The 18892-nt window shown below is 37.2% G+C and overlaps 1 protein-coding gene across 10 annotated transcripts in view; it reads left to right on the top strand.

The window, feature by feature from the left end:
* Nucleotides 1-18892, top strand: part of UHRF2 (ubiquitin like with PHD and ring finger domains 2) — a 76201-nt gene that overhangs the window by 40503 nt on the left and 16806 nt on the right. For all 10 annotated transcript variants that reach the window (XM_021531690.4, XM_021531689.4, XM_085567388.1 and 7 more), the window contains exons 5-9: nt 2506-2615; nt 11424-11610; nt 14525-14648; nt 15045-15152; nt 18335-18439. In XM_021531690.4, coding sequence (XP_021387365.1) covers nt 2506-2615; nt 11424-11610; nt 14525-14648; nt 15045-15152; nt 18335-18439 — 634 coding nt within the window. The remainder of the gene's footprint in view (nt 1-2505; nt 2616-11423; nt 11611-14524; nt 14649-15044; nt 15153-18334; nt 18440-18892) is intronic.

The following is an 18892-nucleotide window of genomic DNA, read 5'->3' as shown; positions in this document are numbered from 1 at the left end:
CCAGATATGCAGCCATAACATTTGTTGGAACATACCAGCTTTATAATGTTATTTGCTAGTATTTACTTATTTCTTACTCACAGCAGAAAATACTGAATAGACTTTAGGGAAATTGTAGCCTGAAAGTTGCTTTCTAAGTGTCATTATCTCAAAGGGAAAATACAGGGCAAAGAGAGAAGTAATGTCTACCATGATCTAGTGTATGTGATAGGGAAACTGTGAATTCCATCTGTTTAATAAACATTGCCTAGATATAAGGAATAGTATTACTAGGGGAGGGGTGGAGAGGAGAGAAGAGTTTTTCCAAGATGCAGTTTTGCTCATACTAGGGATAGTGGTTATAGACTACACACATATTTAAGAATTGCACAATGCAAAAATCGGTGTAAAATATGCTTAAATTTGTCTGAAGTTTACTAGAATTTGAGAATATCAGTCATTAAGTATAAAATTTCACTTTATGTGAAAGAAGTAATAATTCTGTATTTTCGTTTTAAATTAGATTCACAACTTTGAGTTCTGTTAGAAATAAGTCCTAGAGGAGTAACACTGGATAGGCAGTCAAGCAGTGTTATAAGTAAGAAAAGTTCTAACATAGATTTATGGCATTAAAGAATCTCAACAGGTGTTTTGTGTTGTTTTTCACTTTAAATAATCTAGGAAAAACAAGAAATATAGGACAGTTAATAAAAGGCTCTCTGAAGTCCACAAAATAACGTGGGAAATATTGATGCTTTTAAGAGTTTGTGGTTAAGTTTTCCTGACAAAGATTATGTTTACATCTTGTCATTTCTGCATTTGAATGTATTGTGCCTTTGTGATTGTGAATTGCTCAGTATTGTGGATAATTCAAAGTGCCTTTGCATGCTTACCTGAGGTGTTACAATGGCCAGAACTGCTTTAAAGTACTATTCCCTTAGGGTGCAAATGTAGTTAATTCTAAATACATTATTTTCCTGATCAGGAAATCAAACAGTAGTTTTTCTTCTGGATGTATTTGCACTGATACAGCATTTGCATATTCTGTTCAAATAGCCTAAATATTTGAAAATTGCTAGCATTTACTGTATATGCATGTGACCAACAATGTTTTTCCTCCAGAAACTGCTGGGAAAGAAAAAGGTCAAAATAAATACACGTGCCTAAGTAAGCAGCTGTTAGTACACTTAAAAGGCAATTAAAGTTAGTCAAGACACTGATGGAGTCCTCTCAACCCCAGTTCCATGGAGACCTAAATACTGCAGTGTTCAGGGCCATGAAAAAGTGATTTGTCACCTGTGTTTTTTCCCTGGCTTAGTTTTTTTCTGCCTTAGGCTATCATGTGTCAGAGTTCAAGAACTGGTAGTCAGCATAAAGGAAGTGGTGAGACCAGGCCAGGAGGTAGGGCAGAGAACCACAGATTCCAGACTGAAGACTGATGTTTCTGAAGATGTTCTCTTGTTGCAGTTATCCTTATTGAATATTAATCTAATATCTTGTTTCCCTAGCTATCTATAATCTAATATAATTTTGCAGACTAGATCTTTTTATTGGGATCTGCCACCTGGCTGGCTTTCTTCAAACATGTTTTCAAGACACCTCTGTGATAGGTTATTACAGATATGCACAAGTATTTTATTATACTGAAAATTCCTGCTTACTTCTAGATCAGATAGTAAATTGAAATGGTTAAAGAACAGACAGTTGAAGCGAGCACAGTATCATCCTAAGGAGGAAGGAAAAGGGAGTGCTAACAACTCCTGGTGTTATTATGGCGTTTTCTTCTTAGATACATTTCCATTTGAATTGCAATCTGTGTAGATACAAATACATTTTAATAAGAGTAGATGAAAACTGTACATTTAATATTTTCTAATTATTTTCTAGAAGTCTTTTGGCATTGTTGTTGTGGAATCTTGGTTTATTTGTTGCTACTAATTACTGAAAATTCACACTGAAACCTGACATAGCAGGACTATTTGTAATTGATGTATTACAAACATACATTGTATGTGGCTTTCCAGAGCTGAGAAACAGTTAAAAGTCATAGAAGGGCTTTTGAAATTTTCTGCTGCTTTTCTTGCTCTATAGGTTCCAACTATTTTTCTGTCTTGCAGGTCACATTTCTGGTTTGTTTGTGGTACTGTACATTTATAATAATATTTGAGATACTGTATTCCAGAAAATAATGTTTTCTTTGGTCTGCTGTGTTCAGCCAATAAAGACATTTTGAAATTTTAGAAGGGAATTAAGTCATATTGGATAACTGTCAATGAAGACATACTGAAGTGCCAGACAATCTGAGGATTATGGAGTAGTCTTTTCTTTAAGCAAGCCCTAAATATGTGTTTTATATTCTTCGTAGGGGTTACCATGCTAGACTGATTTTTGTGTGTGAATTCAAATAAAGTATCCTATAAGTGATAAAAAAGTCTACTTTATCTTACTGCTTAGGATTCAAAAAGTACAGAATCTAGCTCTGAGGAACTAAGTTGAATGTACTTTTTATTCTTTTTTGTTTTTCAGAGGTCCAGAAGACACAATAAATGATTGTAAAATCCTTTTTATAGAGGAAATGTACAAGATTGAAAAGCCAGGAGCCTATCCATTGACATTTGGGGATGGAGATTTCAAAAGTATGCGTTTTTTAAATTATTTGAATATAAGTACAAATTGAGTGACATTTCTTTAGAAATTATCAGCATGCAGAGGTAGTAGTAATAATTGGTTTGTGTTCAAGAAAGTAATTGCATTTAAATATTTTTAGATTTCTGTTCTGAAAAGTATAGTTACTGTGAGATGGTTATATTACTTTACATATTTACATCTTAGTGCTATCAGTCATAAATGGTGAAACAGGGAAACGGAAATGGTGAAAAGGGGAAGCAGCTGATAATGCTCTAAATGAACAGTGCGGAATGAATTTGCAGTCTCATTTAAGTTTCTAGAGAGGTGTTCAGGCCACCAAAACTGCTGTTGCAACTGACATGTAATTTAAGCTTTAAATAAATTATTAAATGCCAAAAATAGAATTAGTTGGTAGCAATACACTTTAACTTTGTCATTCTGTCAGGGGAAAAAAAAGATAAGGAACTTCATACTGAAGTTGCTTGTACCATTAAAAAAAAAGGGATAATTCATGTTTGGATTAGTTGACCCTGCATAATGTTACTAAAAAAGTTACTATGCAAGACCTCCTTAACCTCCCCACAACCACAATAAGGAGTTAGTGGCAGTTCATCTAAAAAGTAGTGTGACATTTTATCCTGCATTTGAAAATATATTAAAGTTAGGAGTGCTAAGTGTTTGTGATAGCAACACTGAAGATTGAACTGCAGGTCTGCAAGTAGGTATTAGCTATAATTACACATTACATTCCTGACTCCATGCAATTTTTCAGAACCTTTGTAGGTGGCTCTCCATGTACAATGAGTCTGATCAATGTTTGTTTGTTGTCTAAAAAAAAAAAAAGAAATTACTGTTTTTCAGAGGAGTAAATACCATTCCCTGTGGTATTCTTAAAAGTAAAAATGTCAATTTCTCAAATCATTATTCATTTTCATTATTTGAGAATTACCCCCCTTAGATTACTAAAAAATAAAATTATCGACTCTGTTTTATTTTTTCTTGGTCACAGTAAAAGATCTGTGCAATATCTTAAAGCATGTTTTGATTTAAAAAGATTGCAGTGTGAGAAAATTGAAAATCGACAAATACTGATTTGTGCTTACATACTATTTATTTTGCAAATATGCAACATTTTAAATGGCATAAAAAATTATTGCAATTCATTTAGTCCTTCCCTGCAGCTACTGTATAATGAATTAACTTTTAAAATTATGTGTCAAGGAAATGAGTGATTATTGTATTGCTGACCATACAGAATTGTCTACAATGGTGATATTTGAGCTCACATGAGTATTTACTTACCATAGAATCATTTAGATGGCAAGAGACCCTTTAGGCCATTAAGTCCACCATTAAACCATGTCCCTAAGTGCCACATCTGGGTGTTTTTTGAACACTTCCAGGGGTGGTAATTCCATCACTTCTCTGGGCAACATCTTCCAGTGCTTGGCCATTCTTTCTGTGAAGCAGTTTTCCTAATAATCAAGCTAAACCTCCCCTAGTCCAGCTTCAGGCCATTTCCTCTTGTCCTTTTGACTGACCCTCACCTGGCTATAAACTCAGATAGTTGCAGAGAGCAATAAGGTCTTGGGTCACCTTATTATATTTACCAGCTGAGGTAAACAACCCCAGCGCCCTGAGCTGCTCCTCATAGGATGTGTGCTCCAGAGCCTTCACAAGCTTCACTGGCCAAATCTGGACACACTCCAGCACCTCAGTGTCCTTCTTGGAATGAGGGATTCAAAGCTGAGCACAAGATTTGAGGGGTGGCCTTACCACTCACTACTTTGTACACTGATTTCCACTCTAATTGTTCCAGAGTCAAGACCTTTGTTGTCTATTACAGCTCCTTCACTCCAGTGTTGATAGTTGTTTCTTTATTTGTAACCTCTTTGCATAAACTACCCAAATACTGACATCTGTGTAGAGATTTGCACCTCTGTGTATGTTCTGTTTCATTTTATTCCTGGTCACAATCTTATTAATTTCAGCATATTGTTTATAACCTTAATAAATAAATATCATTCATAAATATAATCTTCTAAAGTGTAATTGTGAAAAATAAACTCATGTGGGAATTCAGCTGTATTTCTTGAACTGCTCTTTTTCCTGAAGTCAACACTCACTACACAACCCTGTTCATGTGATTCTGTTTTCCAGCCAGGTCAGCTGTTTTGCCTTTGTTCAAGTATGCACAGTGCATTATCAGTTGAGCTGTATGCTATAATCAGTTTGGCTACCAGTGTAGCTTTTCCTTCTGGATTGTACGTACAATCCCATTTGTACTGTGTATTAAAAAAAGTTAAATATATATATGCCTATCTATAAACACACAACTCCCTTAGCTTATATACTATGGAGAGATGCAGAATTTTATTACATTCTTTTATTTAAATTTAATTTTATTATTTTATTTAATTTTAATTTCAGATTAAATTAAAATAATTATTTGGCCTTAAATATTCTATGAGATTTTTGTAAGCACAGTCAGCAAATGCACTGATTATATTTTTGTCCATATTTAGCTACTCTCCACGCCCATGTCAAAAGATAGAATGCCCAATATGGAAATAATCTTTATCAGATAAACAGACTAGGATGTCTCTGCAGAAAAACTCATTTTTTCTTGAGCATGGTCACATAATAGTTAGGTTTTGTATATGTAAAGTGATGTTAATATAAATTTAGCAGTTACAGTTAAAAATAGTAATTTTCTCATTAATTAATGGAAGTAAAATTCTGCAACTGAGAAAAGGAGTAAGACTAAGCCTATTAGAAAATTATATTAGAAATAAAAAAATCTGAGAAGCAAAATAGTTGTAAATATGTTAAAAACATTTATATGCAACATGCAAATAACACCTGGGTATCAAAATATATTACTCCCAGAATCCAAACTTGTGCTAATTCCTTCTTCTTCTTCAAAAAAGTTAATATTAAATTATTTATGCAACTAAACTCTGCATTGTTGGTTGAGATGAACAGACCTGTCTTCATATGACTAATAGTGCAGCTATAGTTAGTGCATATGACTTAGGATATGGTTAAAACAAAAATGTGGAAAATGAAAGTCATATCATGAAAATGACAGTGTGTAGTTTGTCTGTATATTGAAGAAACTAGAGAACTTCACCTATTTAACTGAACTAAAATATGTAGGTTATTTTTGCTCTTTTCCTATTTAAAAATAAAATTACTAACCTTTTATCTAAGAAACTGATTTTTTAACTGAAACCAGTTAATTACATAGGCCTAAACAATGTGATGCTCAGAGCTACAGAAAAATATGCCATTTCATGTTGTCTGTTACTAGCTAAATGAGGTAGACTATAGAGTTTCCATAGGGAATGCTCAGTCATCACTTTTAAAATTTTTCAAAGGAGTTAACAGTTATCTGGGATTGCTTAGTCTGACTGGAATCAGTGTTGGCACCTTGCACAGGTAGGAGTTTAATGTAGCTATGCTAGAAAACCCTCAGATTTATTAATCAGCACACATAAAATTTTCCCGTTCTCTTCAAATGAACCTTTGGAGGGAAGTCTGAAACTAATAGATTACCTCCATTTGGAAAGCATGATAAGTCTTCTAGGCTACACTTTACTAGAAGCAATATTCTCATAGATTTTGGAGGGTTTTTTAGAAGTATATATTTAAATGTATTTTTGCCTTTAAGACTTTACAAAATAGTCACTGCTGGTAGCTTTACATGTTTATTTTTCAGGCTTTCCAGTCAGTAGATCTCACAAAAGCTTCTATCTGCAGCTGGTAACCTTCCCTCTTCAGTGATTCTTTTATATGTTTCAATTGTAAAGGTTTTTATCTTAAAACCAATGATTCAAACAGCATAGTTTTAGCACTTCTTATCATGGAATGGTTTTAGTTGGAAGGGACTTCAAAAAATGTTTTAGTCCAACCTCCGTGCCATGGGCAGGAGTATTTTTCGTTAAATCAGGTTGCTCAAAGTCCTATTCAACCTGACTTTAAAAGGCTCCAGGGATGGGGCATCCAAACCTTCTCAGGGTAACCTGTGCCAGTGTCTTACCCCTCACAATAAAAAAAAAAGTCTTCCTTGTATCCAGTCTAAATCACATTTCTTTCAATTTAAAATTGCTCATAGTTTTCATTATTGTTGCTCCCTGTCATTACTGATCTCGGTAAAAAATCTTTCTCTGTGTTTCTGATATACCTCCTTTAAGTACTGGAAGGCCATACAAAGGTATCCCTAAAGCCTTCCCTTGCCCAGGCTGAACAAATCCATCTCTCCCAGCCTTTCTTCACAGGAGAGGTGTTCCAGCCCTCTGATCATTTCCATGGCCCTCTTCTGGACCTGTCCTAACAGTGGTTGGAAGGAATATTCGGGGAAGTACAGTCGTGTCAGCCTGGCCTCAGTGCTGGGGCAGGTCATGGAGCAGGTCATCCAGAGTGTCCTCACGCGTGGTGTGCAGGACAGCCGGGGGATCAGGCCCAGCCGGCAGGAGTTTGTGGAAGGCAGGGTCAGCTTGACCAGCCTGGTCTCCTTACAGACAGTGACCCAGCCGGTGGTTGAGTGAAAGGCTGTGGATGTTGTCTGCCTGGACTTAAGTAAAGCCTTTGATACTGTTTCCCACAGCATTCTTCTGGAGAAACTCTGCTCATGGCTCAGACAGGCGCAGAGTTCACAGGAAAACCCGGCTGTGGCTGGGCCCAGAGCTTGGTGGTGCATGGAGCTACATCCAGCTGGTGGCCAGTGACCAGTGGTGCTCCCAGGGCTCAGTACTGGGGCCAGTCCTGTTTAATATCTTCATCAGTGATGTGGATGAGAGGTTTGAGTGTGCCCTCAGTGAGATTGCAGATGACACCAAGCTGGGTGGGAGTGCTGATCTGCTGGGGGGCAGGAAGGCTCTGCAGAGGGATCTGCACAGGCTGGATCATGGCCAAGGCCAGTGGTGTGAGGTACAACAAGGCCAGTGCTGGTCCTGCCCCTGGGTCACAGCAGCCCCAGGCAGTGCCACAGGCTGGGGCAGAGTGGCTGCAGAGCTGCCCACAGGAAAAGGCCCTGGGGGTGCTGGTGACAGCAGCTGAGCATGAGCCAGCAGTGCCCAGGTGGCCAAGAGGGACAATGGCATCCTGGGCTGTGCCAGCAACAGAGTGGCCAGCAGGAGCAGGGCAGGGATTGTCACCTGTACTTGGCATTGGGGAAGCCACACCTGAATCCTTTGTTCAGTCCTGCGCCCCTCACTCCAAGAAGGACATTGAGGTGCTGAAGTGAGTCATAACGTGCCTGAGAGTATTGATTAGATAATCATTAGACCAAGTTCCCTAATGAAGTGGTGCCATCACCGTCCTGGTAGGTTTCTCAAGGTGAGTGGATATGGCACTGGAGGACATGGTTTAATGCTGAATATGATGGTGGAGCTAGGTTGGTAGTTAGACTTGATGATCTTAAAGGTATTTTCAAACTAATATGATTCTCTGAATCTCTGATGAACTACACCACTCAGTTTGGTGTCATCTATAACCTTGTTGAGGGTGCACCACTGGGTGTGTCATTGATGTAGATAGGAAATAATAGCATTCCCAATATGACCCTTGAAGAACAACACTCCTTAATGGCTTTCGCTTTTACCATATCCAATTAAACCATTGGATATGGAGCATTCACTCTTTGAATGTGGCTGTCCAATTAAGTCCTTATCCATTTAACATTTCATTCATCAGACACATCTCTCTTTAGTTTAGCAGCAAGAATGTAAGTCAGCTATAAAGTTAGAGTGTCACAAAGGAGGGCCACAAAGATGGTGAAGGGCCTTGAAGGGAAGCCTTATAAAGACAACAGCTGAGGTTGCCTGATTGTTTAGCCTAGAGAAGTGACTGAGAGCAGTCATCACAATCTACAACTTCCTCATGAAGGGAACAGGAAGGGCAGATCAATGTGTACTCTGTGGTGAGAGTGACAGGAGCTGAAGGAATGGCCTAAAGCTGTGTCAGGGGAGGTTTAGGTTAGATATCAGGAAAAGATTCTTCACCCAGAGGGTGCTTGGACACTTGAACAGGTTTCCCAGGGAAATTGTCACAGCACTCAGCCTGGCAGGGATTCAAGGAGCTTCTGGACAATGTTCTCATACATGGAGGGATTTTTGGGATGTCCTTTGCAGGGCCAAGAATTTGACATGAGTGATTCTTGTGGATCCCTACCCCCTCATGATATTCTATAAATCTATGATTTTTTGTTCAGAATATTGTGAGGGTCCATATCAAAGGCCTTACAGACAGGTATACAGACATCTATAGTTCTCCTTTGACAACTGATGCATTGTGTCCTTGTTGGAGGGCCACTGTGCCAACAGGCACTATTTGCCCTTGGTAAAGCCATTTTGGCTGGCTTAAACCAGTCTTCTGTATTCCAGGTCTTGACATGTCTTCCAGGAGTCTCTGCTCCGTGATCTTACTGGGCACTGAGATGCAGCTGACTAGTCAATAATTCCTGGGTTCTCGCTTTTTACTCTTTTTTTTTTTTTTTTTTTTTTTTAAGGTTGAAATAGCTTTTTCTCCAGTCACTGAGATCTTACTCTGACTGTTGTGGATTTTCAGACATGATTTTTTATATATGATGAAGAGTGGTTGTAGTTAACAGCTACAATTCTCTCAGGACCCTGGAATGCATCTCCTTGGGTCCCATGGTATTGTCTATGTTCAGGTTCTCAGATAATCTTGAACCTGATCTGCTCTTACACCAGGAGTGACTTCAATTCCCCAGTTCCTGTCTTGAGGTTCAGGGACTTGAGAGATGTGGGAAGAGTGATTACTAATGAACACTGGGGCAAATAAAATTGTTGCATAAGTCTACCTTCTCCATGTGGATAGTAATTATTCTGTCCCATTTTGGGGGACAGAGGGGAGGAGAGGGTTGTGTGTGTACATTTTCTTTAATCTTCCTTTTCTGACCAATATGCCTATAAGAAGCCATTTTTACTATTTTTTGTATCCCTTGCCAAATTCAGCTCCAGCTATACCTTAGTTTTCCTAATTTCTTAATTGTCCCTCCACAACCGGACAGCACTTCTCTTTTCTTCCCAGGATACCTGTCCCTGATTCCATGTCCAGTGCTTTTCCTTCTTTTTGTCCAAGAGGTCTTTACTGAGCCATGCTGGTCTCCTGCCTTCCCTAACTGAATGCTCACTGGTAGAAATGGAGAGATCTTGGGCTCTAAAAGAAATGTCCTTAAAGATCTGACTGTTTTATTCTGCTCCTTTTTCCCTGAATGCAGTTTTCCAGAGGGTCCCATCCACTAATTCCTAAAATAACTAAAAGTTCAGACTTCTAAATTTCAGAGTAGTGACTTTAATCTTTCTTTGGCCCATAATTGCTGAGATCATGAATTCCACCAGGGCATGACCACTTCAGCCCAGGCTGCCACTGATCCTGTCCTCTCCAGTTAGTTAATCTGTGCTGGTAAGCCACAGGTGCAGTAGCAGGTGCACTTCTCTGTCATCTGGCGTAAGAAATTTTCCTTGATGCTGTCCAGGAGTCTCCTGGACTTCTTACATCTTGCCGAGCTGCTTTTCCAGCAGATGTCAGGGACTGTCCTGATAAGTCCCAGCAGCTGGATCAGAATCTGCCAGAGTGATGCTTCCTGCAGGTGAAGTAAGGAGGTTTGGCAGCAGGGTATCCTCAGCTGGGTGATGGGTAATAAACACCAACCATGAGATTCTGTTTATTGGCTTGGCTTCTGATTTTTAACCACAAGCTCTTGACCTGTTCATCACTGTTTTTCAAATATGGGTTTGTGCAATCAAGTTCATGGAGAGGGCAAATTGCCTGCCCCCCCTCCTTTCCTTGCCTATCCCTTCTGAACAGTTTGTAGCTGTCAGCTGGAATGCTCCAGTCATGTGATCTGTCCTACCAAGTTTCAGCGTTTGTGATTAGATCATAGCTTTCCATTTGCACAGTCATTTACAATTCTTCTGATTGTCACCTATGCTACATATGCTAGTGTACAGGCATTTCAGCTGTCTATCAACTGTGTAAGCATTTTAGATGAAAAAGCTCTAGTTCTTTTGAAGCATTTCACATGTGTTCCCCTGTCAGTTTTTAATTCATCAGCAGCCCCTGACTCTTCTTTCTTAATCAAAACTCCATCCTCTTCCCACTCTAAGTGTAGTTGATTCTATCTTTTAAGATTAAAGAATTTTTCAAGGTCTTCCAGAAAGACTGCAGACACAGCACAATGCTTAACCTTTCTTATATAACTTTCAGTCTGGAGTTTCTCTCCACAGAGATGTACACTGATAACTTCAAGTGCATGGATCAATTTCTCTGCAAAATCTATTCAGCTGGGAGGGCATGCTCTTCTTCAATAGAAAGGAGCGTGGATTTCTGCAAAATCCGAGTCATTAATTTCCTTCTTGGTATACTTAAGGAAAAGTGTTAAAGTATCCAGAACTCCTGGATACATCAAGGATCCACCTCATATTTCTATTCAAGAATAAACTTCTGAAATAAATATTTATTTTATTGCTTATGTTATCCAAGCTAACGTACAAGGAGCTAAATAAGCTGTATAGCTTCAAAAGACAGCAGAACTTCATCTTTAGGGAGAATGTGCATGTACATCTTGGGAGCATGAGAAAATAAAGAGAAGCTGATGATTACTCATGTTTTTTGTGGCTTGTTTGTACAGCAGAAGAAATCTTATTAAGCTTGGATACATACCTCATTGTAAGAAGAAACGCATTTTCAAGAGAGCAGTGTTCATGCTCAGAAATAATTATTCCTTTAGATATAATAATTCACTTTGCTGAGATACATGGCATTTGACATTTCTTTGTTTTTGACAGGAAAAAGCGGCCCTGAATGCAAGCACTGTAGGGCTGATCCAGATAAGGAGTGCCGGTTTTGTTCATGTTACTTGTGTGGTGGAAAACAGGATGCTCACATGCAACTCCTGTGTGATGAATGTAATATGGCTTATCATATTTACTGCCTGAACCCTCCTTTAAGCAAGATACCAGAAGATGAAGACTGGTAAATATACAAGGATGATTTACTTACCTATATTGACATTCTATACATGGTACCTTTTTGATATTTGCACCTCATGAGAGAAAACAGTGAAGATATTTTTAAATTCTGAGGTGTTTTCATCCATCTACTTAATATAAGGCTTATGTTTTCTGTCAAGATAATTCTTCTAAATCGTTCACAATGGATTAGTAGTAAGCTTTAAGGCCATTATGAAATTTCAAGACTGGTATGTTCATTTTATTCATTATGGTCATTATAATCTTCTGGGACATTACCTGATGGTATTTATTGACAGTTATTGTTCGTCAGCCTTTTCATTTTTTGAAAGCTTCACTGCTTGAGCAATTCTCTTATGCTCTTGCTTCTCTACCCCTTCATCCTTTGTCCCTGCTGCTGCCCCTGTGCTCTTCATTGCCTCTACTACATTCATTTTTCATGCTATGGAAGGACCACCACATTACTACTCTTCATTTCATATGTAATTACTCTTATGTTTTTATTAGCTGTCTACAATTTACACTGTTCATATTTATCGCCTGCCTATGATTTATTTGAGGTGTTAATCCTTTATAAATGAGTAATAAATAGAATTTTATTCTTGTAAAGTTTTTCATAGACTTCATTAAACGTCTAAGATGTCTATGAATACATTACATGGAAACTCTTTTAACCTTGTGATTATATTTTTTGTAAAAATCTGTGTAAATCTTTTGGAAGTTTTAGCATTCTCTGTAAATTAATAACTCAATTTCCTACACCTTACTGGATTCCAAAATGTTTATTGGTTAGTGCCTGCCTGTTTTCTGGGTCAACTATCCTCACAGGAAAGAATTTCTTACTAAAATCTAAACTAGTTAGAAGGTGCCTGAAGCCTTTCTCCAGATTGAACAGCCCCAGCTCTCTCAGCCTGTCTTCATAGCAGAGGTGCTTCAGCCCTCTGATCAGCTTGGTGGCCCTCCTCTGCGCTCTTGGCAACAGTTCCATATCTTTTTTGTCTTGGGTGTCCCAGAGCTGATGCAGCACTGTAGGTGGGGTCTCACAAGAGCAGAGTAGAGAGGCGGAATCATCTCCCGTGATCTGCTGCCCACCCTGTTCTGGATGCAGCCCAGGATGAGGATTGGCTTTCTGTGCTGTGAGTGCACATGGCTGGATCATAGTGAGCCTTTTGATTAAAAAAACCTCCTCCTCTCCAGAGATAGTTGTGGTCCACTTTCCAAATTATGAATTTCCAGAAGTTTAATTCATATAATTAAAATTCATTGGAAAATGCTTGTCAAGCTTTTTAGCTTGTTTTTGTTTACTGTGTAACTAAGAATAGGAGCATTAAGATCTATATATGTAAGTATATAGATATGTAAGTATATAAGATAGCTGCATCTGTGAATGAAGTCACAGGGTGGTAGAGGTACAGTTGTGGTCCTGGCTTATGTGAGCTAGTTTTGAGATGCTTAGTGTCACCAGCCCTGCGCTGTTTTAATGCTTGTCATTATGTAGAAGTGCATTTGCACTGGGCATCAGAGCAGTATCTCCTATCAAAGAAGAAGTTTGTGCCTTCCCTTCTTCCTGCATACTAGCAAAGAATCATGGTTGTCTGATTCTTAATTTAGAAGCAGTTTGCTTCAGAATTGGGAATATTTCCATTTTGTATTTTTAGAGTGTAAAATCTGGTGAACTCTATTCAGGGGTTAAGTCTTCACTTTGAATAAGTTTATCTTGTGGAGATTAAGTCACTCTGTATGTGAAACAGTATTTAATAGTCCCTACAAGATTCAGTTTAAAAGATATTAAGATAGTATTGTTACCCTATCAAGAAACATGGCATTCACCATGTGACTTCACCTTGTTAATTCACCTTGCATTATGTCATATTTGTTCTTTTAATTGGTCTTACATGCTTTTTCTGTAAGCAGCTGTAATACCTGTCAAAGTTATAGTATATAACTTCAGTATTGTACATTATTATTTTTTTATATCCATTGCTTCATTGTTTTCATGGTCCAACACCTTTACGGAGATAGTGAAATCTGTTCCTGTGAACCTTAATCATTAATCCTTCTATTCATATCCACATAAAAAACTTACTAAATCCAAACCAGCAGTAGTAGTAGTTGTAGTAGTTTTTGTTTACTGAATGAGGTTATCAGTGTTAATGTAGATCAGGCTTCCTCTTCTAATCGTGTATGGTAACCAAATCCAGCCTATGGGAGCCAGAAACAAGGACATGCCTGTATATTATTACTCCTGGACTGGGATAAGAATGTTGCTGGAAACAGCAGAACGACCACTGTACTTCTTTTCTCTCTCTGCTGTGGTCAGTATACTAGTGTCTCTGCTTTCCTACCAGAATGGATTTGTGTTAGGATGAGTGAGCCCCAGCATGATGTTCAAATGGCTTCAGTGCTGTGTGGGGTGATTGTGTGTGTTTCTGTATACATTATGTTATACCTTGGCTCTGTTTGACATTCAGTAATCTGCAGTGAAATTTATTGCGCAACCAGCAAAAAATAAGGATAGACTGGGCAGGGACACAGAATCAGACAATGAGTACTGGTTAGCAGCATACTGTCATCTCAGCTATCTTCTCCTTTACGTGATGTAAATGAAGGAGGACTAAATAAAGAGGTAGTACAGGTGACATGGGCACCTCTCATATATCATGTGAGAAAAAATAGTTATATGTTTTGCAACTAGCACTCTACCTTTAAAGATATTGAAAACCCCTTTCTTAAAGTGACAGTATTTGTTCATGTTGAGTTCATTTTTTAAGCTGTAGGCTTCAGCTGCTTGAGACTGGTATATGCTTGCTATCTTGAAACATTCAGTCAAAATAAACAAATAGACGCTATTTTGGCTACCAGAAATGTATTGCCATTATTATGAAGTTAATTGAGAATTTACTAAAACCTTTTTTTAGGTATTGTCCTTCCTGCAAAAATGATTCTAATGAAGTTGTAAAGGCTGGAGAAAAGCTCAAACAGAGTAAAAAGAAAGCAAAGATGCCATCTGCCAGTACTGAAAGCCAGAGAGACTGGGGAAAGGTAGAGTGTGTTTTAGAAATAGCTGTTATTCTGATTGTTCACGTATGTGCTACATCTATAATTCTGCTTGCATATGCACTACACAAAATTCAGTACTGGGTTGCACAAACAAGACAATGTTTAATCGTGCTTGCTGTCTACTGGCAGTTAAAGCAGTGGAAGGATTATTAAGGTGACTAGAGGTAAAAAGAATAAAAAAAAGAAAACCCCCAATTCCCCTCCCAAACCCATAAGCACATATTACTTAATTTTACATTCCTTTTAACAACTGTTAACATATTTTGAAATATGTGTTTGTTATAATAGACAGATTTTGTGATCTCTGCATTGAAATTACAAATACTCTTCAATATTGCAATTTATTGGTCTGATTACTTTTGTCTGACGTATTTTTAGGGCATGGCCTGTGTTGGTCGCACTAAGGAATGCACTATTGTCCCTTCAAATCATTATGGGCCTATACCTGGTGTTCCTGTTGGGACAACCTGGAAATTCAGAGTTCAGGTATGTTGTTTCAGTATTAGCTGTAGTTGAAAGAAATATGAATAGTAATTACTGGGTTGGGCACTAAAATAAATTTCAGTTGACAATTGCCATTTTCACCAGCACTAAGTAATGCGAATACATTATGATTCCAATATTGGAAGTGATGCGGATAGTAGTGAGGGTTGAACTATACTGATTTTACCATACAACTTTTTGCTACAACTTTTTATATATAACTTAGTAAAAAGTCTGTTGGAATTATGATAAACATATTTCACATGTTAAAATTTTAGGTTGGATATTTAGTGAATAGAGTTAAGTATTTTCTGAAGAGTTTTTTTTCACATGAACAGATTATCCCATGAATGGGGAGTAGACTGCAGATTTTGAAAACATTGACTGCAAATTGACTGTAGGTGTTTTTTGCTATATGTAATGGATGTCCAAATCTGCTTTTAAACTGATGAACATCTTAAGCCTTTGTAAGTCTGTAGTGCTATTAAAATTCACTGTATATTCAGGTTTTGGTGGGTTTTTTTAACTGTTTCATTTTCTGTTCAAAATATTCTTTAGGCTCTGTGGTAAACTAGGTTGGTAAGAAACTGGCAGAAAAATAACCCTATCTGGAGTAGACTAGGGACTAATTTTCCCAGTGCATTTCGCATTTTGGTAATGTAACCACAGTGCCATACTATGGAAAAAACAAAGCAGGGAGGATGGGATACCTGCATTTTGTGCCAGTACCGATTTTTTTTCTGGTTTTGTAGTGTCCAGCAAGCTACAAACTTCCTCCCTTTTCCTTCAGCCTGATCCAATTTTTGGGTTCTCTTTCATTTTTCCATTGTTGTTTCTAGTCATGAAAATACATTCTTTGTTTTCTAAATCAGTTAGTTCTTTGTCTCTTGCATATGTAAATGATTGCAACTGAATGTTTTCTGTCATATTTAGAAGAATAAAACTAGAGTGTTTTAAACTGCTTGAGAAGGGGCAAGCCAAAAATCAAGCGCCTCTTTCTGATTTGTTTTATAAACTTTTCATGACTTGCTTTCTTTTTGTTTGGTGCCAGATGTTAAGTCTAATAAGTAAGAAAGCTTTCTGAAATCACTTGGGCAAACTCAATGTATCCAAATAAATTTTTATTTTCATTGCTTTAATAGTAATTGGAATTACTTGATTACCTTTTTGTTAGGAATTCTATTGGTAAGACAAAACCTAATGCTTTTCGTGTTTCTAGTACTGGTAGGAAAAACCAACAGAACTGCTTTCATCAGAAAATCCCTCAAAATATTATATATATAGTGTATATACTATATGTGTGTATTTATGTGTGCGTATATATATATATATATATATATATATATATATATATATATATGGACTAAATATCAAAAGACAATTGCCATTTATGCACAATTAATTTATTTTGGATACAAATTAAACTCCTTTTCATTTTTAAAGAAATTTGAAATTCTTTCTACATAGGAAGTTAAATTACACTTGTTTGTTATATGAACTAAGTTTTTTATGACAAAATGAGATTTTCTCAGGAAATCTATAAGAATTTAGAGACTGTATGAGAATTTAAAGACTTCTTTATTTCTGATTTGCATAGTTTTTTAATGACACAAACTCTATTTTCTCTAGAAGGAAATTGACTAAACATTACTTCTGGAGAGAGCATCTGAAGAGCATCTTTGACATGAATTATCTATCAGTGTTCATCTTTGGGGTGAATCACCTACCAGAAACCTAAATTTAATTGATGAAACCTGAAAACTAAATAAAGGGAGGGAGGAATGAATTAAAGAATGTTTGATACAACAGGACAGAGGAACGCAGCAGTAAGGCCTAAAAAGGCCTTGTATTCATTGTACCCATAAGTGGTCTGGAAAAATTGGCAAATAGCTGATAAAGTTAAATGAGAGTGCTAAATTGTTGTGCATAGCAACATGGGGCTGGGAAGAGGTAATTTGTAATTGACTTTCAGCTACTTACACTTCTTATTTAGCAAAGAAATATTCTAATAGCTAATTTTGAAAAAGATGTCATTTTAATAGTGATTAGAAAAATAAATCAAATACTAAATTATCATGAATTAAAGGGTCAGGAAAATAAAATACATTATTCTTAACAGCAAACAGGAAGTATTGTGCAAGGAAGTATTATTGTGTCCTTGCATGGTTTTCATGCTGTACACAGCTCTAATCTGATGTTTAAAGTGCACTTTTGACTAGCTGGATCCTTGATGCATTGTATAGCAGAGGAATATAGACCCCCATGAAAGTTGCTTAGAACTGTAGGTTGGGAAAAGGTGATCAGGAGTGCAAGAAGCAGAATGAGAAAAACAGGCAAAATAGAGATCTGGAAGAAGGTATGAAGGTAGAAAGAAGAAATGTAATTGGTTTTATGCTGGAAACCTTCATTCTACCAACACTATTTTTATCATAACATGCTGAGAAAATGCATAGTTTGATATATAGTCTCATTTTATTAGTAAAGGTTCGTAAGGCTTTTCTACTAATCTGTTGTTTGAAACCATTATTAAATCAGTTTTTGTGTGAGAGATGCTCCAGCAGATGTTGCCAGATTATGCTACAGCTGAAGCTTCCATGCTGCAGATTACTTGAACATTTATTAATAGAGAGTTATCCTGGTTGGACAACTACTCTATGATCCATGTGGTGTTGCAATGGCTTCTTCTGTTTCCTTGGGCAGTCTGGTAATATTCCTCTTCACTGGTTACATTTACAGTGTGTTATCTTACAAGTCCCTGACAAAATTATCTTTACACTGGGATCTTCCTAGGTTAAAAATAGCAAGATGCCACCAAACTGGTAGATCTCCTTCTCCTTTGAATTGTTCTAAATGACTGTGCAAGTGGAGTATAGCAGTGAGTATAGTCTTAAGTACTGCTTGTGGAAAAAATCTTGGAGATTTTCCCCAAAGAGGAAAGAGTCCATTACATCTTCCAGTGTCACCACTGTCCTATATTGTCTGCTGGTTTTCTGGTTGCTCTTACTTTTAGCTTTTCTTCCTGAAGAAACAGTGGTATTCACACGTTTATTAGCAGTCTTGCATTAACTGTTGACACAGAAACCTCTGTACAATATTTTAAGCAGAAAAGTTTATTGTTAAAAGTGGTTGTAGGTGACTTGATCTTTAAAAAAAACTGCTATAAACTGGCTTTTTTCTGTTTCCAGGTGAGCGAAGCAGGTGTTCACAGGCCCCATGTTGGTGGAATCCATGGACGCAGTAATGACGGAGCTTATTCACTCGTACTAGCTGGGGGATTTGAAGATGAAGTGGTATGTCATTCATGCGAGCAATAGTCTTGCTGTTCTAATGCATCAAATGTATCAATGTCTGTAAACACAGAGTTGTATTTGGTGTTTTATCTAAAACTAATGTTTAGGCAGATATGAACGTGGATAAAATTAAGTAGTTCTTAGTATTTCGGAGAGAAAAATCTCACCGAATCTTAAAGAATGCCTACGCTCGGATCTACATTAAAGCAAAATGTCCATTTCCACCGGATTTGACATTGTTTAGGGTAGTTACATTTCAGTATACTTTTGGAGTCTGAATTGAATGTAACAGAAAATCCGATAGTGCAATTGTGTGCAAATAATATGTTTTATGTTCTGCTTTTGTCACAATTTAATTACATTCCAAACAGTATTTCCAATTATGTGATACATTTATTTTAATGAAACAAGAATAAAATATGTGTGGCTTACTTGGTACTATGAAGTTCTGAA

Source organism: Lonchura striata, chromosome Z (assembly GCF_050655825.1).
Source record: "Lonchura striata isolate lonStrDom1 chromosome Z, ASM5065582v1, whole genome shotgun sequence".
In the NCBI taxonomy this organism is placed as follows: Eukaryota; Metazoa; Chordata; class Aves; order Passeriformes; family Estrildidae; genus Lonchura; species Lonchura striata.
This window is presented reverse-complemented; position numbering and strand designations above follow the sequence as displayed.